Raw genomic sequence first — 26,351 nt, 5'->3', positions numbered from 1 at the left:
TACCCACGCTGCAGAATGATGACGAATAATGGACACTCAATTTTTAATAAAATGCCCAGCTCTGTATATATATATATATATATATATATATATATATACACACATATATATATATATACACACATATATATATATATACACACATATATATATATATATATATATATACACATAAACATACACATATATACATCCATATATATATACATATATATATATATATATATACATATACATATATATATGAATCTGTATATATGCACACACAGTTCATATCTATAAACATGCATATATTTTGAAGTATTTTTATTAAGGCCCTAGTGCATCAGTGGCAGTTCATGCAGTTGGGATGGCACGGCAGATTATTCATTTGGCATTTACAGCCTCCTGATGTGTCTCCCCTGCCCTGTTGGAACAAAAATAAATATACAGTATAATTAATTTTCAAGTACATAGCAACATTGAGTCCCTTTTATTTGTGTGACGTGTATTCATGTGTTTTTACGTTGGGTCCCCAGCGAGCTTGTTTGGTCACCCAGCAGATTTCAGTCATGCACACTGAGCAGCGGAGCCAGTCGCAGCCATCTTTCTTTTGGATGGTTATGTTGCACTGTGGACAATTCATGGCCTTGCCGCTCCGAAGCAAACCCTTTGAAAAAAGCAAACAACAATTGCAGTGTGAACCACTGTTAATGAAGGCAAGTGTTTTATGGGGAGTCATCCATCCATTTTTCTACAGCTTCATCATTTGGGTTGCGGATAAGCTGGAGCAAGTGATGGAAAAACGAAGCTTCAGATTTGCTTCATGAACCAGTCGGAATTTTTTTTTTTACTCCTTTAGATGCAGCCATGGCAAGTGAGTTTACTTTCAGCCCAATGTTGAACAGAGATTGCCATCTTGCTTAGGCACAAAATACAACGTTCATGAAGCAAGTATGAAGGTTCATTTTATCATCACTAGCTGGAGCCTATCCCAGCTGACTTTGTGCAAGAGGCGGGGTAATCGCAGGTCACGTAGAGATGAAAGGTTCTTTGCCCCGTTCTTTTATCTTTAATGCTTGCTATGCTAATCATAATTACTAGCAGACAATTTAATGGATGCCAGAAAGATCGATCTGTATCTGTATGTTACCTCCAGCAGCTGTTGGGTCTGCTGCGCCACATGGTCGTTTTCCGCCCGGATGCGGAGGTCATTTTGATACTTTTGACAATTCATGTCCCCATGAATGGCCTGAAAATAAAAAAAAAAATAAAATCCAGTTCTTTCTCCCCATAATGGCAACGCAAATACAGAACTGTCAACACAAAACAGCTACCTTACAGAGCAGGCAGTTGACTTGGCTGCAGAGTTGACATTCGAAATTGTTGACTTCGTCCTCATAGATGCACCTATGAAAAGCCATTTCAACATTTATTCCACATCTTTGAAAACCAGTTTAAAGGGGAACAAAAACTGTAATACAATAATATATTCTGTGCCCCCACTGGTATTCTGATTAATATTGCATTCATGGAATAAGATTTAAGCATGTTAATCCATGTTTTCATCACTCCTTCAGCGTTTCCATTTTGCCCTGTGCCACCTTCGCTGTCGACTAAAATAGACGTCAAAATGTTCTCGGGCTACCATAGCGAACGTCACGTGACTAAACCCAGAAACACAATGCGAACCCAAAGGCAATTTTGATGTCACACACATGCCTCAAGTTTAAATCCAGCTTTTCATACAGTTGGTATCTGACTGAGCGGCGAATTATTGCAAATACTTGCAAACCTAGTGAATGTTGGGATTTTCAACATGTTCAAAATTCCTTGGCGACAAGAAAAACTGTCTGCAAACATCTTTGCAACCTTTTTACGAACCCTCAGAAAAACCCGACATGCGCTACATTGGCAAGCATGTGCCAAATTACACACCAGCCTCGACAGTTGGGTGTGCGACAGTGGAAGGTGTGTTCCAGACTGTTCTCCGCGATGCTCAGACGTTGTTCCAGAAAACGCTTGTGCTCTTGCTCTGTGAGCAGCTGCAATGAGGGGGGGAAAAAAAAGATCGAACACTTAAGCACTTAGATTTACAGTAATTAACTTACAGTAAGCAATACCTAGCCAATACATTAATTAGATAATCAGATGAAATTTCATCTACACTTGTGATTTTTAATCATTCATGTGAGCAAAAACAAATTGTTGGACTGCAAAATGTACTTTTAAGTTTTTACAGTCGAAATAAAGTAAAAAAGAAAAAAAAAAGATTAAAAACTCTCCATCGCCTTAAACTAGTTAACCAACTAAGGAGCGGAAAAAAAAAATACTTGATGACCCATCAATTTATTATCTCTATTAATTGTTAAAACCATATATACACCACAAATGGATCCCAAGCCACTTTAATGTCATTTAAGATGATTTTACAAATTATCCTTCCAACAAAAAAGGAAAAAGAAAATCTACAGATTCTTTGAAAAAAAAAAAGTGGGTGTATGTACGTGTACAAGAACAATCTGCAAAGGGCTCTCCATAACGTCCAGGCTAAATTTAATTTCCTATCTAACTAACTTCCTATTCAAACAGGGTTTTTGCGCCATCTTGTGGCATCTTAGAGCAATGCAGAGAGAGCACAAAAACACAAGTTTTGGAGGTTTTCAGAGAATTACTGAGGATAGGTTCCAAGACAAAAACACGAATACCGCAATTTCTCACGTATAACACGATCTTGAATACGTAATGCACCTTGAAAATCACCCTTCAAATGCTGATTTTCCCTTTGGACTAATGTAGGATGTCTGAAATTGAAAGGATTTGAATCCAGATTCAGAGCCAAAATGGCAACACCACAGTGCTTTCTTTTAGGAGTGTGTTTCTTCCCTTCAGCTTTCCCAAAACCGGGCTCACACTGACCGCGTTGATCTCTCGATCGACTAGCTTCATATCGCACTGCTCGGGACAGGACACCTCAGCATCCGGACAGTTGATGATTGTCCCTCGCAAACATTCCCTGCACGAAATGACGCAATGAAGGAAACATGCAACACAATACGGTGGATGATGGGATGCTTTGCCAAGACTACGTGCTTGGTCTGACCTGCAGAAAGTGTGCAGGCACTCCCTAAGCACCACACCCTCGCCTGGCGCCAGAGTGGAGAAGCAAATGGGACACGTGGTCTCTGAGGTAGTGGGAATGACATTCAGGTCGTCAGTCTGTAGTAAGTGCAAATAGTTTATCTGTCGCTCCGCCTGCTGAACCTTCAGAGTCAGAGAAAGGAACGGGACAACAAAGCGGAAATCAATTTGAATAAAACTTGCGGTTAGGGGACGATGATTTCATGATTTAAGTGTTTGATTTGAAACAAAAATGGCAAGATTCCTGTGTCTTTTCAAGCCTTGCTTCTTGAGACTTATTTTGGGGAAACTGGCTACGCGGCTCACCTCTTTGAAAATAAACATGGCCAACTGTTCCTGCTGAATGCGCCGAGCCTCATCCCCCACCGGTTTGTAGGCTTCAGGGACCTGGTAATACTCTGGCCTCTCCTCGTCGCACATCTGACATCCCGGACGAGTTGGCATGTTGACGAATGTACAGCGAGGGCACTCCCAGCCCGGCTGGTAAAGACAACGCACATGTCTCAATTTTATATATGCCCAGGAGGTGGTAAACATGTGGGACAAAATGCTGACCTGGGGCTTGGGAGGTCTAACTTGGGGAGGGGGTGGCGGAATCACTTGAATTGTCTCTATGGACTCCATGATGCCTGAAAGAAATTGCAATCAATTGCCTACACTCTGCTGATTATAATAGCCGGATAATTCAATCAAAGGAATGCGCTGAGCATTGTACTGCTTTAATAATTTGTCCCTCTCTTGTTAATAAATAAAAGAGGCGGGATCACAGGAGGCAAAGCGAACACTGCCGCACTAGTGAAATGCTTATAAAAAAGTCGGACTGGCCGACGGACGGCCGTTTAAAATTAGAGGCCGACCGGTCAGTAGACGGGTTCTATTTTTTTCCCCCAGGAAAAAAAGGCAAATGACGGACGATGGAAGGGTACCCACGCTGCAGACAGATGACGAATAACGGATGCTCAATTTCTAGTAAAATGCCCAGCTCTATTATTTTCCATAATCATTCAGCCCTAATGTGAGCGAAGGTCAACTGTAAACTGTAATTTAATCGCAATTATGCTGTTCTGTAGAGTTGATTGGTGCGCCTCACTTATGACTTATTTTTACATCTGGTCTTGTGTACAAGTGTTCGCTATACTTGCCTTCAGGGTGCTGCTGCTGCTCGTTCGGATGAGTGGCATGGGCAGGCAGGATATACAGGAAAGCCCAGTCGCCGTCACTGCGAATACCGTGACTATACAGCGTCTCGTGGTCGCATGCCAGCCGCTTCCCGATCACCCAGCGCTGCAGCGCCGGAGGGAAGCCAAATTTCTGATTGATCTGGTGCAGAAAATAAAATTGCATGATGACATGCTCACTGGCAAAAAAGATATTTGTGACCTGCTGTATGTAGTGATGGACAAATGAAGCTTCATGAAGCACTTGTGATAATTTTGGACTCCTCTAAATGGCACTTTTGGTTTAAAGATGCAGTGGAATTTTAATACATTTTCATTGTATTACCCTTTACCTTTAAAAGGAGGGGTAAAACTATCACAAGTGCTTCATGAAGCTTCATGTTCCTGTCACAAGCTGTATGCTGCAATTACAGTGAAAAAGTGTCTTTATTTTGTGTTTGTGTATTTGACTGTTTGTATTGTTCACAAAACGGCTGAAAGTGCATCCATGTCTGTCACACTATTTCCCCCCCCCCCACTTCAGTCAAATGGTAAATGGTCTTGAACTTGTATAGCGCTTTTCTACCAATAAAGGCACTCAAATCGCTTCACACTGAGTTCACATTCACCTACGCAGCATCAGGAGCAACCAGGGGTTCAGTATCCTTTTGTTTTTTGGGGGGGAAATTTATATCAAACAAGTGGCAACATCGGAAGTTCTCTTGCAACTAGAATTTTGTCTCGTAATACAAACTATGTTGGGGAGGAGCCAAGTTTATCCTGGTTTGTTAGCAGAGTAAGTTATGGGAAGGTCTTCACTACGTGCTTTTGCTCTGCTGAGTGGCTAGGTCAAGGTTGACAATTGCAAGTTTTATAGGCTGTGAAGGTGGCATGTATGACAGGGTCTTTGCACTTCCCATTTATTTTCTCGAAATCAAATCATTTGTCAGCAATTTGTTTTTAAGGATAACGTTGGAGGATAAGTTGAGTTGGAAATTATATTCAAATGTCTAACAAACAAGTTTTTCAATTCTTATTATGAAGGCAGTGGTGCCCGGCCGTTCAACTACCATGGGCAGAACCAATCGGGCACATCGCTCATTAGTCACCCTGGCACTTTTGTATACTTATAGTTTAAACTATTTACAGATACAATTCAGTTCTAATCATTTTTAGGGTAAAGTCAATTACTCTACGTTTTGCATTATTTTTGGCAGGGCAGGGTCCCTTGATATCGACTGAACTGTACCTCATTTTTAAGTTGGGTGATGGTCATTTCGCAAGAAACCAGAACAGTCACCGGCGTGGCGGCGTCAGACTCTGCGTCCTCCACACCCACGACCAACCTAGCAAATGCAACGGGGGGGGGGGGTCAGTCACAAAAGACCCACACCGAAGGCATCAGTCTAGTTGGACAGAGAAGAATATGGCTAGAAACGCACATTTTGTTGATCTATTCAACTATCTGTTAAAAGAAAATGAAGGAATTTTGTCGCACCTAATGGAGTCTTGAGTGTAGTCCAGGTTGCCGATGCTGACACACACTGGCAGAGAGAGTCGACACAACTTCCGGCTGAGGATGACCGCCTCTTCTTCATTTCCAATGCTCAGAGCTTCACTCAGACGTCTCGCCAGCTCCTCCGCTGTAAAGAAATGAAACAAAAAAATGTAGTGGAGCTGTGACCATTAGATGACAAAGAATTACCATGATCCTTGAAGTAGGACTGATACCATGATCCTTGAAGTAGGAGTGACTAGGATACTGCAAAATCAAGTACAATAGCTAGTATAAAAGTGCATGACGAATGACGGATGTCACAATATTAGCTGCGGGTTATGGTAGGTGTGGTGGGCAAAATGATCAAAGGAAAAGTTGATCCACTCCCAAATCATCACTTTTCAGGAAACCCCCAAAATGGGATATTTGTTCAGCTATTAACGTCGCATCCCAAAGAGAGCAAGCTACTTTAAAAACTTTAGATTGAAAACTGACCAACACAGCAGTGTAGCTTTAGGGGGGGGTTACATTTGTATCAAATTGTGATAAAGGAGGTTTGGCCCAACGCCAGCGCGAGTATGCCCATCAACTCTAACTAGTACCATCCTGTAGTTATCCTGAAAAACACTATCAGAAAATGCAGTGCCTGAAAAAATACCTACCATATAAAAGCCAGTTTACCATTTAAATGGACAAAAACGACATACCCCCTTCTAAAGTAGCAGCCGGCGTTACTTCAGTAGCCATAGCCATCTGTAACACAAAACCAAACCCTCATGCTACGTTGAGGTTTCAAATCGAGTAAACCGCAATCTCATGTAGAAAACCCAACAACAACAACAACAACAAGATCATACCTAAGTAACTGGACCGATTAGTTTGCGTCTTCCACCAACGCCTTAAATGTCTCGAGAAACAAATGAAAGTGAAAGTGGTTTCACTCCAGGAAGAGAAAACGACAAATGTGAAAACGAGCTCACTAATCTAAATGACTTCATACGTCGCTACGAGGACTTTAATTACTCTGTTTCAACGCAGCCGAATTGACAGCCCAAGTCGACTTTGGGTCCATGACTATCGTACTCTGACAGTTTAAAGTCCGATAGTGTGTTTTATTGTGGTCCACGAACACACGTGTTTTTTCAATGGTATAGTCGTCTCACGCCATCAGCGGCGACGCCAGGTGACATTAATGCTGTCACCATCCGACAGTGTCTGTCTATTAAATCAAACTATGGGGAGATGGACAACATTTAAGATTTAGACTTACTTACTGCTAATGTGAGCTTGTCTGGCTAGCCATGTTCATGCACAGAGGTAGAATAAGGTAGGATCGTACTTCTTTTTTAGTCCAGCAGGTGGCCGTGTGTTGCCAAAAGTTGTCTTACTGGGTTTCACAGTGTCAGCGGACGCGTCGCTCATAGGGAAATAAGCTGCCCTTTCCATAATTTCATACAAGTCGTTGCGAATATTTTTATTCTGTTTCAACTCTGCCGAATTCACAGCCGAGGTCTCCTTTGGCTCTGTCACTGTCGCAGTGTGACATTTCTAATTCCGAATGGGTGTGTTTGATCACGGTGCGCGAAACCTGTCGTTTACATTAACTGCCCGTTTTAGCCAATGGTACAGTCGTCTCGCAACCTAAATGGCGACGTCAGAGGACAAAGCATCATTTCCTCACCATTCGGCTGTGTTTGTATCCAAAAAGAGCATAGGTAGAAACTAAGTTAACAGTCATTTGCCAACTACTACTTCGCTAGGCAAATTGGCTACTGGGTTTCACAGTTTACGTACTGTCTATGAACGCATCGCTACCCACAAAGATACGCCGTCGATTTATTTTTGTTATATTTATTGTATTAATATTTCTTATCATATACATGTATAGTTCATACAATCACGTTCGAATAATGTCACGTTTATTCAAAATCCTAAAATGTAAGGCTTTTTACTCTCATCTCAAACCAGCCAATTGCAGCGTCTCCAGCAGGGGCCGCTCGCCCTTAAAAGTTGCATCTCACCTGCACACCTGACACAAAACCTCCCAGTACGTCGCCCGCATCTACAGCCTCCCGAGCCCAAGGAGATTCTTAATTTAGAGTAAAAAACAAAACAAAAAAAACAAACATGTTGGCCTGCACGGAGATGATCACAATGTGTCTGCAGTCGGCCAAGCGCAAACATGTTCGGGCTCAACAGCAACAGCAGCAGCTGAAGAATCAGCAGCACAGCAGCGTACGAGGGCTCAGCATCCTGCATGATGTGAGTGCTGCATCCATCACAATTGTTACTTTTTGCGGTTCTTTTGGGGTGGGAAACAAGATGACTGCTTATGTGGTGGTAGACGTATTGCTGTGGTAAATTAGCATTTTTGGTAATGCAATGACAAAGGGATTGAAGACAGTACTCATGTTGTGTGTGTGCGTGTGTCATCTGTAAAAGGACATCATGAAGAGTTGCAGATGCCACCATTGCATGATAACTTGAGAATGTCTGCATTGAGCTCATGCGCGTCCGCGTGTGAAGTGGGTGCGTGTGTGCGTGTGTGCACGTGTGTGTGTGATGGTTGGCACGAATGCGTGAGTCATTGACACTCACCGAGAGTTATCAATCTGTTTTTGATTGTTTTCGTTCGCGTGTGTAAGTGTGTGTGACTTTTGGCTTGGATTCGTGTAGAACTGCACAAGAGAGCTCTTTGACAATATTTTGTCCCTCGTAGGTACAATAAGGTAAGCAAAAAATGCAGTGAATGCCCTGCTCATTTGCTATTCCCTATTCACAGTCATTTTTTCACATTTCATTTCTGTGGAATGTAGCCATTTACTAAACAACTCAGATGTTCATGTTTTTGTGCTTTCTCTAAAATGCGCCAAAGTCCTTTCTAAATTGGAAAGCAGGACAGTAATTGGTGTAAAGCAAGTATTCTAAACGGATAAATCTCAACCCAAAGACTAATAGCTGCCTGATAGTTAGTGGAAGTTGCAGACTTTAATGTCATATGAAACTCATCTTGGAAAAAAAAAAAAAAAATCACCATAAGTGCGCGTGTGCATGCGCAAGGAAGATTCTCTGTAACTTCCACTAACAACCCTGGCTAAACTTTGCTCCTCACCAACATACGAAGATCTTAAAGATGTATTACTTCAACAAACATGACAGCGATATCTACTTTTCAATTCGACTGGGCTTTGTTGCCACCTTGTCACATCTTAACACTATAGGTAAATTTGCGAAGAGTTAAGTGAGGGTTTTTAACATTGTAAGATGTCTGGTGTCCATAGCAACTGAATTTACTAAACCCTTTCCAGATAAATGTTTTTATGTGTTAAACACATCCGTGCCATTAGCACCTCAGAATACAAAACAAGATGTCTACTGCACCCGCTGTCTTGACATCTGCCGCCATGATACAAGAAGGCATGCAGCACTCTGGGATGCAGCGCTGACCTTTCCAAGTCCTGCTGTTAAAAACTGCATTATCGTCCACCGACACAAACAGCCATGAGCCCGCACATCTGTATATGCTTTCTTTTCCATCGGCTGACTACGCAGCCGAAAAATGAGAGCAAAGGTTTCATTTGGTATCAGCTGGTTTGTGAGCAAAGCTGTCTAGAAGCAACATGACAAGATGCCGAGAGGGCAAAAGGGCCAACCTTGATATTGTTGAAACAGAAAATCAAAGCTACATCCTGTTATTAATTTACGTCATCCCCCAAAGAGACGAAACCGGCACTTTGAGTCGGAATGAGCCACCAGTGCCTCCCAAGGTTCTTTTATGTCCATGCAAGTTTCTTCTGGTGGACAGTAATCATGGAGATATGTTACACATAATAATCCTTTCGGGCAGCAATCTTTAAAGTAATGCTCCACAGAGTTTTCTGCAATTTTAGACTTCAGTCAGCAATACTTGCTGGACAATGGAAAGGCGCTATAACGGTTATGATGGACATTTTTTTGTTTTATTTTTTGAAATTGAAGCTGAATCTTGTCATCTCCAAGTGGGTTATTTCACACTTCCCAGTAGTCTCTAATAAAATATTAGTGTCCAATCGGAGGATTGCGCTGATGTTGTTGCTATGATATGCTGCTATTCATTAGCTGCACATCCATCCATTCGACTTCTAAAAGCATGAAAAATGTGATTTAGTGGGTACTGCGAGTACACGTTTGAGAGTAGGAGTCACTGAAAGCAACAATATTTCTTTTCACATGAGTCATTTTTGTGTGGAGGTCAAAGACATTTTTCTTCAAAAGGCCCAAAGCTGATCAGACCTTGGTCATGAAGCCATTGTCCTCTTTTCCTTCCCATTCTCCTATGACGCAACCATAGTTTTGAAAATAAAAATCTTGATGTTTAGGTGATGTTAGGCTTTGATTAATTCTGTCTTCTCTCTTGCTTTTAGATTTTCCGTCGAGCGGACAAAAATGGTGAGTGGACATTTGATGTTGACTGAATGATAATTTGTCCTGGTGCTTGTGTGTCCTTCCTCTACATTCCTGCTTTATTTTATTTTTCACTGGTCATGTTACCGGTCACCTGTTGCTGGGTGAAGTTCTTAGCGCTACACTGCAACTGCCTCATGTGGCCCAATGAAAAAGAAAAAAAAAAAATGACTGAATGTCCCCTTAAAGTATTAAGTTAGTTTCTTCATATTTGCTGTCGATTACCTTGGTCTACCTTTTGGACTTCTGTTACTTAGTACACCAGTGGTTTATTTGTGCTTAAGTGGCATTCCAAATGGCTGTTTTGGCATAATTACATGAGATTCTGCATTGGAAACAGGCATTACTGTGCGCTGTGTGTATTGCCTTACTGTAGAACTGTGGGGGTTCACTTAAAGAGCTGAAAAATGCACGGATATTTAAATGATATAAACGCCATCCACAAGCTGACAACAACCCAGTTTAGTGTCAGCCTCATCCATAACATACTGTTTAAAATAATCCTCCACTGTGAAATGTAATAACCGGAAACTACCTGCTTTCCTCTGCCTTTTGCGCCGGCTGCACATGCCCTGCTCTATTTACTTTGTGTCTGGCTGAAAGAAGGTGCCAACACAAATCAAGACGCAGCAGGCATCGACGGGGACATTGTTACATTTACCGGCAATGTCATTCCTGTGCTTCAAAAAACGCAATCACTGCCATGAGTCTAATGGATTGTTACTAGGGAGAGCTTCCAGTCGATTGTGTACTCGTGAAGATTTTTTTATTATAATGAAGTCAGCTGGGTGGACTGTCACGACGCCCCCGTAAACAGTGATGGATTACGGTGTATGTGAAGGCGTATCAGAACCATAAAGGCAATCTTTGTTCATCTATCTCTGTCAGTTGACGTGTAGAGACAGGCAGAGCAATTAAATGCTCGTCAGCTAGTTGACAGGAGGCGCAATTCACCTGTCTGTTCAACTAAACAAGTGAACATTTCACACGAAGTAAATCGGTGACTAAATTGAGACCATTGTGTATTTCTCTTGTAAAAACATGATTTGGCTCATACGGTTGGAAAAATGAAAATGTCACAAAATTACATTGATGGTGGCAAAAAGATGAACCCAGGTGCAGGGAAGCAGGAGTCAGTAAAAAAAAAAAGAAAAAAAAAAGATTTTTTCAAAAGCAGAAAAAAAGGCAAATGAGGTGTATGGAATCATCAAAATACTAATCTGACTGAGTCAAAGGGACTACACAAACAACAAAAGGAAGCAAACCATGACTCGGCTAATACGACTGAAACAAAGCAGGGAAATATATACAAGCAAACTGACGAGACAAAGAGGCACACCTGGAGAAGACACCTGGCTGGAGGGAACTGATTGGTTGACACAAGGGACGGCGCTGACAACAGCAGCTGGAAACAAAAACCTAACGAGCAAGACAAAACGAAACCAAAATACAAAACCAGATGTCATTGAAACTGTAAGAATAATAATGTATATTATGATTCATGTGTTAGATTTTTCAGGATTAGGCTTGTTAGCTTTATTAGCTTGTGGGTTTAGCTTAGTTTTTTCCTTATCTAGGCCTAACTTGCTTGGTGTGCTTTGCTTCCACATATGTATGATATTGGCTCACACACACACACACACGCACACCCACACTCGCACACTTAGGGCAATCTGCAGTGGAAATAAGATGTTACAGTGTGTCTTACTTTATGTTCTATTTCAAAAGCTCAATCAGTGGCCCTTGTTTATATTGATCCCTTACAAACTTTGTGAACTTTTTCCTTCTAGCCTAATGGAGAAGTAGAAGAGTTATGGCACTGTCTCGATCCAGTCAGCACAGGCGCTTTTCTCTCGCATGATTCATTTTCAGACTTGGAATAAATTGCAGCTAATAGCAAGGAGAAGGTCTCCACTTTTTTGGGTGGTTGTCGTTGTCAGGTTTTTTTTTTCATTCTGATTACCACTGGCACGGTTGGCGCCAAATTCTCTCTCAGCATTCTGAGTGAGCTCGGGCCATTTGTCTCGGTGAAATAAAAGCCATAATGAGCACTGCGTAGCTGTGAAATGAAATGGATAAGCACTGCATCAAATTCACCATCCCACCGTCTCCCACTCCGAAAGCCTCCGATAATCAAACAAACAAAGAAAGGCACGCGTTGACGAAGCATTGATGCGTGCGTCAGCCGCTAACAAACAAGCTAATCCTCCACCTGGCGACGCATCTGAATTGCGTCTCTGCTTGCTTTTCCGTCTTTTGATACCATCTGGCCGCGTCCGTCAGACGATCCGGTGGGATTAAGAGTGCTGCATAACAATGTTGTTGTTGTGTTATTAATTCCAAAATTACATCTAACGTCTGGAAAATGTGGACAAATACTCCAACGTTGCGTCATAATATGAACCTGCAAACGTTGAGTCGATGCACAATTTTGGGTCAAAAATTGACTGATCCAATACTTGGGTCAATTTGACCCAACTTTTTTGGTTGTTTTTGCAGAAAACAACCCAAAAAAATGGTAGTTTTGTACAAAACAACCCCAAAATTGGGCTCTCTTGTTCAAAACAATGCAACGCAACACAAACCCGGAAGTGAGGTGCTAAAATGCCACACTGGCAAGTGAAATTACATTTTAAGAAGAACGGCTCATTATTTTGCAGCGAAACAAGACCAGGATGATAGCAAGGAAGTTTTACCGCACCATTTCGTGCTCCCCACCCCTCACCAGATACACACTAATGGGCTTGACGCTGCGCTGCTAAGCTCATTTTTGAAAAGGGCTTCAGAAACCGCGGGTTGGCCAGATCTGAATTAATGGATCGTCCCATTTTTTACCCAAAATTGTGTTCTTTTTTACCCAACTGTTTTAGAGGGTATTGACAGTGTTTTGGCTTGCAGGAGAGGTGGAAAAATGGGATTGGCTTCTGCTTGCTCAATTCCGCTCTAAACCGTTGGTGATACCATCGTGGCCTCTGGCGTGTTTGCTTTAATTCACTCAATTGCATGGGTTATTTTGCAAACTTTAATCAATTATGGCGCTTTTTGCAAATTCCAAGTCAAGTATTCCCAAAGTGTGTTGCAATCAGGAACTATTGAAGCCTTCATCAAAAAAAAAAAAAACAACCACTTATTTCTAGAGTACTGCAATACGCTGTTTTAATCCTCTTTTTTTTTTACACAAAGTGATGCATTATATCTAAAAGTAAATAAAACATGGATGCGATGATGGATTACCATCACCATAAAGCGGTATATATGCAATGATATAAGCCTCATTTTAACATTCCAAACTGCCATACAATTATCAAAGTCAGCCACTGTTTAATAAAATAAAGTAAAGCCAAACTACCATGGAAATTATGACTGTCGTGTAATGAGGTGGGAACATGAAGGTTTCACCTCATGGTATAGGTGTGGAATGTAAAGAATGAATCACATTTTATGCTTCAGTTCAATGGACATGGTGCTGCTCCCTCTAACGTGCGATTTGTACAATAAAGTACGTAAACATGGGTATTGTGGACATGGAGACAGTTACAGAATGTCTCGCATCTCTGGTAGGACAGTTAGGTCCACGCCTCGTTTGCATCCATGACAATGCTAATGCTAATGTTTCAGTGTGCAAGTGTACTGTATGTTGCAGAACAGTTTGCTTCCTCCATCCGCTTGAAGTTTTGTTACTTGTTTTGGGAGAAGGAGAAAGGGAGTGAGGAAACACTAAAGCTATGTAACGACGCCGTGATTTAGAGGCGCTAAGGGGCATCGCCTGCGGGCTGAGGTAATTACAAGCGTTGTCAATGTGGCTTCAGCTGAACAGATGGCGCCTTTGAGCCGTCTGTCTCGCTGAATCAGCCGAGTGGAACTTCATGACAGGATCGTTACGGGGCAGACGTCTCGTTGGCTCGGGAGGAGAAGTGCTGCAAAGCCAAATGAAAATGAGCAATGGCACGCCGGGCTGCTTTGTTTGCTTGACAGTCTGCATCTGTTTGCAACTAGGTACCACTTATACTTGTTTGTTTTTATCACATCACTTGATTAAAAAGTGAATGACTAACCAGCACCCGTAAATTGTTTTAAAATGAAGCATTTTGTGTGTCATCTACGAACAGACAGATTGTTGGTGGGCAAGGACTGCTTCCTTGCGGATGACAACCCTGCTATTTATCTTTTTACTGCTCATTTTCTGTCACAGCAAGTTGCATTCACCATTCAGGCCCAGGCGTGGATAATTGGGAGCTTTCCTGTGCAGAATTTGCTGAGAGGAGGCAAAACAACATCAGCCTGTCAATCGTTGGCCAAATATTGGACTCACAAGGGTGATCGTGGATAGAAAAGCAATGATACGCTCTTGTGTGATTGTCAAAAGATAATGAAAGCTTCTTGCTCTCTGCCGTTTCTTCAACCGGCTGCAAGCGGGCATACATTGAAAGCACTGAATCGAGGAATTGCGATGATGTGCTGTGACGGCCATTTCTGTAAATGTGACAGAAGCTGTCTTCCTTATGTTGTGCGTGTGCGCGTGTTTTTTTTTTGGGGTGTTCTTAGACGACGGCAAGCTGTCATTTGAAGAGTTCAACGCTTACTTTGCTGATGGTGTTCTGACAACGGCGCAGCTGCAGGAGCTTTTCTACTCCATCGACGGGAGGCAGAATAAGTGAGTTTAGTATGACTGTTGATGCACCCATACAAAGATGCATTTTAACAAGGATTCACCCTAACAAGGGTACAACCTGTCAAGGATATATTCTAACAAGGAATATATTCTTACAAGGACACATTTATACGAGGCGACATTCTTACGAGGATGGATTTGTAAGGTGTGCATTTCTCCAATAAAGGACAATTGGATACATATCTCAATGCGTGCGATAAATACGATTCAAGAATGGTACATTTTCAAATGGAATGATTCCATTTGGTTGGATTCAGTGGGATTACGATTCATTTCGATGTGGCACCACTGTCATTTTTGTCATGCTTATGTTATTTAATATGGAACCATATGTAAAAGCTCTCCAAGGCCCAAACTACTCAAGTTAATTCAATTCAAAGAAACAACAAATTAGCAACATCAAAATGATTTATACCGATTGATACGTATCTTAGGGTGCGATACGATTCAAAGACGGTACATTTTAAAACACAATTCAATTCGGCTCAATGGAAACTGATTTTCCGATTGAAGTCGGTTTTCGTTATGCACATATGTAACTTGTCGCTTTTGAACCTTTTTTATTTATCTATTTATTTATTTTGGGGGGGGAACTGATCTCCTTTCTTGCTCTGCCCTGTGCAGCAATCTGGACACTGACAAGCTATCAGGTTGGTGCTTGTCCATCTCCTTTCAGCAGACATCTTTTGGCCCATTTGTTAGCAAAGTATTGTGTGTGTGTGTGTGTGTGTGTGAGGGTGTGGGTGTGTGGGGCGGGTGTGGGATGGCCTGGATAGAGCCTGATAAAGTAGGACAGAGGCTTGTAAGTATCGGCAGCACCCAAAGTAAAACTACTTCATTAGTCATCCAAAGGACATGGCAACAGTTCCATTTTGACATCATCACATGTTGACTGTTCCTCGAATCTTTATTTACATTCCAACGTCAAAGGAATGATGTTCATGTCATGAGTGCATTTGAACTCAAACACTGCAGTGGACTCTTTTTCTCACCAACTGTAATGTAACCATTTACCGCCAGTGACGTATATATTTTCGGCAAGTACGTTTTTCAGCGGATGGCGTGGAAGAAGGTCTCGCTTTGATTTTGAAATGACTGTAATGACTAACAAATCTTTGCTGATGGCACTTTTGCATCTGCCTTGGATTTAAGATCAGTGCATCTTTTATGTGGATGATAAAGATTACGAGTGAATCTCAGTTTGCCATGTCGATTATGAGGGAGAAAAAAGATGCCAACATAGAAGTCAGACAAATGTAGGCATTTTTGTCTATGTATGGTATACATAGAATACGTTTAGGCCACAACATTAGGTACTTCTGCTGATGAGTTGCTATGCAAAAACATGCTGTGACATTTGCTCCCTGTGCGTAGATTATTTTTCTCAGCACATCGGGGAGTACCTGAATGTCCTCTCAGCTCTGGAGAAGCTGAATGTGGCCATTTTAAAGGCCATGTATAAAACTAAAGAGGTAAGAGTTCATTCGGGTCAATGTTACATACATACTGTAGCAAAGGCTGTTGATATTGTTGATAAATTCCAGCTGAAGAATCCAGCTGAAGTATAGTAAGTGATAGTTTTACCTGTGTTCGCAAACAACTGCATACAGTTTTGTATGGAATATTATATATATTTGTGTATGTTATACTTTATATTGTTTTATGAATTATAATACATGTTGCATTATATATTATGTAAGTTAATTATACGTGGGAATGGATTCAAATGTTATTATGAAGATGATGTATTTTAATCATTGATTATTTTTGTGTATTGTGCACAAGACTTGTTTTTGTTTTTTTTTTACCTTTGACCTTTTACGATTTTCCCTCAACGTTTTAAAGCAATTCTTTTGTAATAAAAATAACGATGATGATGTGGATGGTGAACCGGTGAAATATGATTTTACTTTGTTACATTTTGTTTCATTATAATTATTACCATTGTTTCTGATTCCGTAGAAGCAGTCACATTATTTTGATTTTATGATTATCATTAGCCTAATAACACAGTTGCTTGAGTCATGAATGTTTTCAGAAAACAAGACAAAAACATTCTTAACAGTTGTATTGTTTTTATTTTTTTTTCATAATTGAGACGATTATGCTATCAGTCTAACAATATGGTACATTGCCATGTAAAGAGCTTTGAGTGTTTAAAAAAAACAAACTTTCTTGCAAATTGGAACAAACATTTCTTGCCGACCTTTATCCAGATCCTCACCAAATTAATAGCTTATTCCATGGCCCATGGCCCCATACGTTGACCTCAGGATTGTTTGAGCCGTGAACCGTGAGCCAAGTGTGCTCATTAGCGGAGACAAGTGGAGGGAGAATGTCTGCTTTGTAATTGTTCAAGCCGCCTTAATGAGCTCACCTCCCTCCTGCTTAAAAGCGGTCCAAATAGCGGGAAAATTCTCTGAGGCTTCGACGCCGACTGCTCCGTGCGCGTCGAGCGTTTGCTTTGACAAGGAGCTGCTGCGCTGTTGCACAACGTGTCAGCAGGATGCATAAGCGAGCGTGCAATGGAGTTTGTACTGAGGGACAGGAGCAGCAATTATCATGCCTATTAAAAGCCCGTCTCAATCAGATGAGTTTATGAGTCATTTGTGTGCCAAGTCAATGAAATGTAGGTGTTATTCATAGAGGTGGCAAAAGTACTCACTGTATGCTTAGGTAAAAGTATGGATAGCTACGGTATGTAAAACAAAAACAACTGGTAAAAGTAGAGCTTAGTACTGATTCAATTCCTGTACTTACATAGATGTAAAACAGTACAGACTCTGAAATGTACTTTAGTACAAACACTTGGTACTTATTAACTGATATAATGCACATACTGTGAATATTCAAAAGAAAAAGCACTTTAAATGTTGCTTTTGTTTCATACGAGCTAGCTATCTTCGGCTGGATTTTTATGCTAGCAAAACAACCTTTGTGAATGTTGTGAACTGATGAGTAAAGAAATACTAAAATTATGTAATGATTACTAATGGAAACAATAGATCTTACCTGTATGTGTTTTTCAGATGAGCCGGAGATTTTGTGAATGGAAGAAACGGCTGGTTTTTAGACACAACACATTAGCCACGAGTGATTCTTGTAGCTGACATTATCAAAGAATTCTCTTAAATAAACCATGGATGGCAATCTGTTACCGTCCTCATTAACGCTGCCTAGTTCACGTTCATGTCGCTGCTGACCTATTTTTTTTCCCCCACCTTAAAAGTCAGGGAAAGTCAATTGCGGTTGAGATCTCAATAAATTAAGATCCCGTTCTCTGTTTATGTTTTCCATTATGTTGTTTCATCATTCATGAAGATTAAATAAAGTAACAATCACAGTTTACCAAAGCTATGTGTAGAGTGTGCAGACATCGGTTTTCAGATGTTGGGAGTCAAACTAAACAGTGGTCAGAAAAATAAATACTCTACTGAAGGACAGATTTGTCAAAAAATCCACTCAAGTAGAGTGACAAAAGTTTGTAATTGGAGTGAGTCATTTTGTGCCACAAGAGTGACACGTGGCTTTATACGTACGCCCGTTTTCAGGAGTACCAGGACTCCAGCGTCCTGGGCCAGTTCGTGACCCGCTTCCTGCTGCGAGAGACATCAGCGCAGCTGCGATCCCTGCAGAGGTCGCTGCAATGTGCCATGGAGGCCGTGGAAGAAGAGAGCGCCCCAAGTCTGTCAGTATCAACGCTAGCCTGTTTTTAAAAAAAAAAAATTTATTTCCACCTGTCAAATTAAGTAACACCGTAACAAAAGTAGAGTCAAGAAGTCTTGCCTAGCTTTTTATGGATTTACAAAACAATGAGCTAAAGTCGTAAAAAACATCGTCTGAAGTTTAAACAACAACAACAACATCCCTATTCACAGACCCGAGTGGACTTGCAAAACAAAGGAGGCTGCCGATACCAGCCACCGATATTTAAGCCATAGAATAAAATAAAATCCCTACATTTTAGTGGCTCTCATATGATTTTGAATGTATTGGCTTATTGGTAATTAGTATCTAGTCTGAATAATGAACACGCTGAAGGACATAAAGAAGTATACAATACAAAGGTTTACCGTTTATATTGTGTCAAGGGACGGGAAAAGAAGCCCGCCCCTGCTATTACAAACTCGTCAGCTAAGGTGGCATTGGTAGCAAGCAGTGAGGCGCCTCGGCTAATGATTTCCACCTCCGACTGCTTTTCTTTCAATTTATGTCACCTTGGAATGGTGTAATGTGCAGAATTCCAGTTCAAACAGATGTCTCTCTAATAAACCGGACAGTATAGGGTGGATGTGTGTGCGTGCATGTGTGTGTGAGGTCTTGAAATTGAGTATGACTCATTTCTGCCGCATTTTACATTGTAAGGGCTCTTTAAATAATCTCTGCACACTATTATTCACCTATGATTCACCAAGGCCATTACGATCTTCTGGATGTCACACTGCTTTGATTAAAAGTAATTGTCACATTGTGACCGAGTTCAAATGCAGGTTGCCAGTTTCCACCCACTAAAATTTTCGGTAAATGTTAGAAGTTAAGAGGGAGGATTTTGGAAAAACTCTAAATTGGAAACTGAATCGAAGTCAACTTTTTTAATGACTGTTCCATCAACTTATTTTGGTTTCAACGTATATCACTGGCTGATATTTCTCTCACCACCTTCTCATCAAATGGAGTTAACAACCCCTTTTTTTTCTTCCATGGTGACAGAGGAGAGGTGGAGACGAGTGTCCAAAGCTGTGGTCGCATGGTCCCTAAAGCCCTCTCCAATAACATCCTCCCATGCTCCCAAAACACGGGTAAGCGGAATATGAGCGTAACAAACTTTTCAATCCATATTCCTTAAGAAAACTGATGCTTCAAATCGCAAATATCCTAAAACACGTCAGGCAAATGTACATGTAATGATTAATACCACATTAGAACCGAACATGACAATAGGAAATAATCCACAAAGTCCAAAACTTAAGTCCACAGAATTCATGGTCATGAATGTCTAATGGTTTGTAGTGACTGTTTTTCTCTAGATGAGGAATCCGAGTGGAAGTCTCAGATCGGCAGGCTCCAGTATCTGCTTGATATACTGGAGCATCAGGTGTGATTGCGTCGTTGTTGCCAGACATGACATGGAACGCTCTTCTCTTCGTGTACTTCCCAGACCCGTCCTCACTTGCCGATGCAACCGCATACCACCACTTCACGCCACTCTTTCATTCTCTCAGCGGGGATCCAGAATGCAATATCGCAATTCATAAGATGTGTGCACAAACCTCAAAATGCACACACGCTGTCTCTCTATTTTAGTACCCTGTCAAGTGCACTGCAGTGGTGGTGTCTTGCACACTTTTCTTTCATCACAATGCTGCTGAATCTGAACCTGAATCCAGCTGTTTAGAATTGGAAGATCTAAAGTAATTCTTGTTCACTCATAAATGTCACTCATTTAATGGAGCTTCAAAATGTATTATTATTAGTGCTGTCAAGCGATTACATTTATTTAACTAATTTATCGTAAAATTTTCCATAATTGATCGCGATTAATCGCGTTTTTCAATGACAATTTTTACAAAGCTTGCAATCGATAGTTACTTGAGTAAATTTTGGGAATTAATGCAGAAAAAAATAAAAGTATATTTCGATTCAAAGACTGTTCTAATAGCTTTCTTTGATCCTTGAATACGATTATTTTCCTGTGAGGTCAGCTGCAATAGGAAGTAAATAAAACTGAGTTAACTGAGTTAAAAAAATGTTAGTGTGTTATAGAATTTAAATTAATCTCTTTAGTTAATGCTTTAACTTTCACAGCACTAATTTGTATTCTATTTTATTATTTATTGTTGTTCTCTTTTCTCAGAGTCCGAAGATGGAGCTTCCGAAGGGGGACGCGATCACATCCACAGCCGTAAGTCAACAAAAAACATAAGAAGTCATTTATACCAGTGGTCCCCGACCTTTTTTCTGCCACAGACCGGTTCATACAAGTCCCTAACTTTCGCTTACCGGCGAGCGACAGTCTAGTGAAAATGTGAAAACGAAAAACAGTCACTCAGATAAATGAATTAATTGTCAACCACCGGGTAGTCAAGTAATTAAAACAGGAATACACAAGTGGATGTTTTTTCAGCGTTGAAATGTTTTCATGTGTCGTCTCGTTACCAACAGAACATTTTGCTGGTCCAGAGAAAAATGGCGGTGAACGACAGCGATCTGGATGACTTCCGCAAAGTTCTCAAAAGCTACGTCGATGCCACGTCGGCACACTCACACAACCTGCAGTCAGTATCTTGTAATAACATAATGGCCCATTAATTACATACACACTGCACACTCCTCAATTAATGGTTACTCATAATAGTGTTTGTTACGTAAATGACCAAGTTACAGTATTTCAAAGAAATTTAATGTTGTGTATCTCGTGATGTTCTCCTTTGACATCAGCGTGTCCGTTCCAAAGTTTCCGGAAAAGTCCTTTTACGTGATTTATGAGTTCTGGCGAGACCGCCTCTCCTGGATGAGGTCAGTACTGGCGCTCAACGTGTTTGTGGATTGAGTGAGTGACTCTTTATTTCATTTCAAGCATTTCCAAATGTCAGATTTCTCAAAATCAGTATATCATTAATTTCCCAAGATGTATATATTTTTTAAAAATATTTTTCACTTTCCAGCTACCTGCAGTCCAACAGCAGCAAAGATTTCCAGCGCTGCGTCATCAACATGTTGGAGGATGCTGAGATCGTATCTACTATGTTGCTTCCGGGTGTGTATATACCGTATTTGTGTGTCTATGGGCGTGACAATGTCAGGATCGCACATTTGTCTGAAGTGATAAATAGTGACAAATTTGGTAGCGATCAGACAAAATCCATTGGATGCACAACTGGAAATAGCCAAAATGACCCTAAAATAGCCACTTCAAAACAAAATGACACACTTTGACTGACTGTATCTTTTCAGACATACCAGTAGGTTCTTAAAAACTTTTTTGTGGGTCCAATCCTGATTGACACGCCTACCAAATTTCCTGCTGCTCAGTGTAACTGTCTTATGGAGCGTAATTTTGAAAAAGAAAATTCCTAGTCAAGTTCATTTTTGAAGGGTTTCAAACCAAATTGACAGCCTTCCCGTGTCATTTTGGGTATGGGTTCTTTAGACTTTTTTGTAGGTCTCCTCCTGATAGATATGCCGACTAAATTTCATGATACTACAAGGAAACGGATTGCAGTGGCTGAATTTTCAAAAAAATTCCAGGACGCATGACCAAGCGAATTCTTGTTGAGCTGAACATGCCTGAATATGGGAAAATACTCCAAATCTCGATTTAAGTGACCTAGAAATAGCAAAAATTGAGCAATTTATTGTAGGAGTGAATGTCTGTGTTTTGTGTTTTTTCCTCCTGCAGCTTCCTGGTGGATTATGACTAACAACTGAGTGTCACATCCACTTCTGACAACGCTGTCATACGGACGCCAGCGCATTAAAACCCACTCACCCGCATGACCACACACACGCACGCGCGCGCGCGCACACACACACGCACACACACACACACACACACACACACAGGAGGAGAATTCAAAATGCATCCATGTGTTTGAAGGCCAAGTCACCATCCTACCTGCTCCGCGAGCTTCTTGTCATCTCTCCTGCTCATTATTTCGCTATGAGATGCTACACAATGTACATATTGTATAATTACGTACTGGTAGGTTGTTGAAGACATTTAATCTCTAAACATGCATGATAATACAAATGACTATGTTTTCATAGCATATGCAGTACTAGTATACTGTATTATCAACTGTATGTGTAGGCCTATGTTATATCGGAGACAGCAGGTTTTTCCGATTTCAGAAACTTGTAAGACTCAACTAGACTTTGACTTGACTTCACTGAAAGTGATGTAGACTTCAACTACAATACATGCCTTGGCAAGTCTTTCCTGTTTACATTTGAAAATCTCCATTTGTTATGTTTTTGAGAGAAGTTGGATTTTGTGTGTTGTGTAACCAAGCTGGCAATGGGTTAATACAGCTAACTGAATAACAATACTGAGTGTAAAGTGGCTAATGTGGGTATATCTATATTGCAACTGAGAAAGACTGCATGACTTGACCTACACTTTGCTTATCCCAAGACTTGCATTGACTTGCTTGAAATTCAGTCGGGAATCGTACTGGATATTTGTCACAATAACTTGGGACTTTCTTGAAACTTGAGTGTTTAGTAAAAAAAAGTAATAAATTACACCCCATATTTTTGTATTTGTACGTACAGTTCACCTGCATTAGGGATAATTGCTCTAAAATAACCTCTGTGTTCCTCATGTAAACTTGTTCCAAAGTCATAGCTACTGTATGGATAGAAATGCATAATTTATGTACTTGCTTTGAGCACTTGTCACACAGACACAGAAGGCACATGTTGTTATATTTCTGTTCATAAATGGGCCAAAGTTATGTATGAGAGGCAAGGTGTCTGTTGAATAAAAATCATTCAAATGTGTTTTACATGCTTTTAAAGGGAGCGTATTATGGAAAGTGGCATTCATTTGCAGGCTGAACAACCGACTCTCATTTTTTGCATGCTCCGCCATGGTTGTCATGGTAATGAAAGCCGTGCCGAGCATTTGCTCCAGCCAAAACAGAGTGATTTCAATAAGAATGTGACAAGTGGATGTTATTGATGATGATGGGAAAATGAAGCTTCATGAAGCACTTGATATATTTTACTCCTTTAGAATGGTGCTCTTGGTTTAAAGATAAAGTGCAATAGAAATGTATTACATTTCCGCTGCATTTTTTAAACCAAGAGTGCCATCTAGAGGAGTAAAAAATTATCACAAGCGCTTCATGAAGCTTCATCTGTCCATCACTTCACAGTGCATTAGTGATGAGTATGAAAACAGCAAAAAATACAACAACAACAAAAAGTTATATACTGTATATATTAAAAAAAATGCAGTTTCCATGCATGTCTGCTTTAACTTTATTGCAGAAACTATAAGACTTCTGGCCACAAGAGGGAAGCAAACCTCCTGAGCAGACGTTTGACCCGATGAAGCATCAAGAAACATCACCATCATTATTATTAATATTGTGAGAATTTCCTGTCTCACTCGTGTGCTTGGAGCTCACCGCAGGAAACCTAGAAGGCGAGGCAGGAAGGTGGCCGACGACATTTGTTATTCTCTCGATCTTCCGTTTTTCATTTGCCCCACACGCCGAGGGAAGAATCTGAGCACAATATGGGCTGTTTTTGTGTTGTCTGCCCGTGAGTTACACAAGCCCTATTGTGCAGGAACGGCTCCAGGATTTTTCTTTTCTTTTCCGCGGGTAAATGGGGGCTTGACCGATACATAGGGGGTCTGAGAAAATAATGAATAAATATAGTTTAAAAAATATAATAAAATGCTGGAAGTACACAGATTTCTGACAGGGCTATAGCCCGACCTATCATTTGACTTGTAGGTTTTATGTTTTCTCAACAATGCATTTAAGCAAGTTCTAAATTATTTTTAAATTTAGGTTTTAATATTTGATTAAATAATTATGGAAACAGATATACATATACACTAAATTAAATATTTTTTTCCCCCTTAACATTTTCCATTAAAAAAAATCCTTTTAGTTTCTTTGTAACGCTGCAGCACCACCTGGAGGACGAGGTGTGATATGCACACTCACCACCATGGTGTAAAACCAGATGAATTACTAAAGCCTTTTAGAAATAATAATAGTATGAATACTTATAATAATAATTATACTACTACTACTACTACTAATAATAGTAATAATAATAGTAATAGGCACCCCAACAAAACTATCTTTATCAGCGTATGTTTTTGCAGACGAAAATGTTCACCTTTGGATTATTGTCGGTGTGGTGATGGTGTGTCGAGGTTGGGGGGTGCAAAGAATCTTCTGAGAAGCGATTTCCGATGTACGTACACATTCTCGTCATGTAGTTGCTTTAGGAACGGAACTCCGTCGTGAACGGTCGTCAAACATACAGTAAATTCATTAATATGTAATAACAGTACGCGGCCACAAGGTGTTGCAACAGTATTATTTGCAAATGTTTTGCTGCTGCTATAGGCGATCGCTCTCATACACACTGTAAAACAAAAAACACAACTTAAACGCTTAAATGATACATTGTTGTCCGTTCGCAAAAAGACCCGTGAAAGATAGTGAGCCATCCATTCTATTTATCAAATCAAACTTTGAATGTATAGCACCTTTCATAAACATGCGACACATTGTGCTTCACAAACACCACGTGTCCTCATAGTGTCATTGGTGAGCCTATCCCAGCTGACTTTTGACAATAGAAGTGACACCTTGGAGTTGTCTCTATTGCCAATCACAAGGTACACACAGACAAAAAACAACTATGAATTCTCACAGTCACACTTATAGACCATTTAGAGTCTTCAGTGACGCTAACATGCATGTTCGAATTGATTTCAAATGACTTTTGGCGAGTGAAGTTTTTGAAGTCAAACCCAAAAACTATTTATGGTCATATTCACACCTTTGGATAATTTATAGTCTTCACTTCACCTAAGGCACCAAGAATGACATTTTTTAGTATGAGGCCAGCGGCCACCATGCCGTATCAGTACAGTGTATTCATAATGTGCAAATCATTTTCTCCAATAATACTTAGTATATTTATAATTTCATACATACCTGTGGCTAAAAAGCAAAGCGCGGTGAGTCTCTGTCGCTGAAATACATGAGTGAAGTCAATGAAAGGGGAAATCATTGCCAAGAGCATCTCAAATATCATAGTTACATAGTTACAATAGTATGCGATTAGATGTTTTTTTTTTGTTTATTTGTTTCATCTAATGTGTTCAGGTCAAACTGACCCAGGAACATTTGCTCTGTTCCGAAGAAACCAAAGTAACAAGAGGCTTAAGAACACAGAATTCAAGAATTTAGCACAAAAAACATGTATCAAAAAGCCAAGAAAGAAGTCATGTGTGCCTGCAAAAAATAAACACTATAACAGCATTCAACTCTGAAAACAATCATTTGAACCATGGCCCACTTTGAGTTTGGGAAAATCCCAGTAATTGACCAACTTTGCCTTTAGACCAAGCAACTACACTCATGCTTGAGCTTTCGTTCACTTGTGTATTTAGAACCCTAAGAAAAATGTCGGGGGTGGGATAGGTCGTGCTAGTCTGAAATCACATGCTTTTTGTTTTTTTTCCGCCACATTTTCATGACACCCTAAGGGTAAGACACTCAACCAGTGTTAACCAATAAAAGAGCCGATAATAAGAATAATAAAGTCCTGTCTGGCAGGTGTAAAGAGGACATGGCGTCGGATGTAAACTTAACAGGCCTTTCCTCTTCACGAGGGGAGTGAAGCGGGGGTTATTGTGCTCTGGAAAATGTATTGGTTGAGTTGCCCCCCACCCCCCCCCCCCCCACCACCACCCAAAAAAAAA

The 26,351-nt window shown here is 40.5% G+C and overlaps 2 protein-coding genes across 10 annotated transcripts; one reads left to right on the top strand and one right to left on the bottom strand.

Annotated features, from left to right (window-relative positions):
• Nucleotides 1-31: 31 nt before the first annotated feature.
• On the bottom strand, nt 32-7,205 carry rbck1 (RanBP-type and C3HC4-type zinc finger containing 1). 8 transcript variants are annotated; one of them, XM_086039649.1, is made up of 14 exons: nt 7,050-7,146; nt 6,483-6,528; nt 5,776-5,920; nt 5,527-5,623; nt 4,263-4,440; nt 3,676-3,749; nt 3,427-3,600; nt 3,083-3,243; nt 2,899-2,995; nt 1,918-2,024; nt 1,317-1,389; nt 1,133-1,231; nt 506-649; nt 32-406 (listed from the first exon to the last, which is right to left on the bottom strand). In XM_086039649.1, the coding sequence occupies exons 2-14, from the start codon at nt 6,526-6,528 to the stop codon at nt 326-328; spliced, it is 1,476 nt and encodes a 491-aa protein (XP_085895775.1). In that variant the 5' UTR covers nt 7,050-7,146; the 3' UTR covers nt 32-325. The 8 variants fall into 8 exon arrangements, 7 of the variants coding, with proteins under 7 accessions (XP_085895775.1, XP_085895776.1, XP_085895779.1 ...); XM_086039650.1 differs by lacking the exon at nt 7,050-7,146 and adding an exon at nt 6,633-6,784 and having other exon boundaries at nt 6,438-6,528; XM_086039653.1 differs by lacking the exon at nt 7,050-7,146 and adding an exon at nt 6,633-6,784 and having other exon boundaries at nt 5,527-5,683.
• Nucleotides 7,206-7,755: 550 nt separating this feature from the next.
• On the top strand, nt 7,756-23,392 carry necab3 (N-terminal EF-hand calcium binding protein 3). Of its 2 annotated transcripts, none has more exons than XM_086039658.1 (13): nt 7,756-8,037; nt 10,179-10,203; nt 14,764-14,872; nt 15,515-15,540; nt 16,265-16,362; nt 18,442-18,578; nt 19,601-19,689; nt 19,918-19,985; nt 20,745-20,792; nt 21,053-21,165; nt 21,329-21,406; nt 21,556-21,647; nt 22,290-23,392. In XM_086039658.1, the coding sequence occupies exons 1-13, from the start codon at nt 7,903-7,905 to the stop codon at nt 22,316-22,318; spliced, it is 1,047 nt and encodes a 348-aa protein (XP_085895784.1). In that variant the 5' UTR covers nt 7,756-7,902; the 3' UTR covers nt 22,319-23,392. The 2 variants fall into 2 exon arrangements, with proteins under 2 accessions (XP_085895784.1, XP_085895785.1); XM_086039659.1 differs by lacking the exons at nt 7,756-8,037; nt 10,179-10,203 and adding exons at nt 11,656-11,691; nt 14,036-14,214.
• Nucleotides 23,393-26,351: the final 2,959 nt, after the last annotated feature.

This window comes from Filicampus tigris, chromosome 9 (genome assembly GCF_054856515.1).
Source record: "Filicampus tigris isolate MCC_2025a chromosome 9, RoL_Ftig_1.0, whole genome shotgun sequence".
NCBI lineage: Eukaryota > Metazoa > Chordata > Actinopteri > Syngnathiformes > Syngnathidae > Filicampus > Filicampus tigris.
The sequence above is the reverse complement of the archived record's forward strand: the minus strand, read 5'-3'. Positions and strand labels throughout refer to the sequence as shown.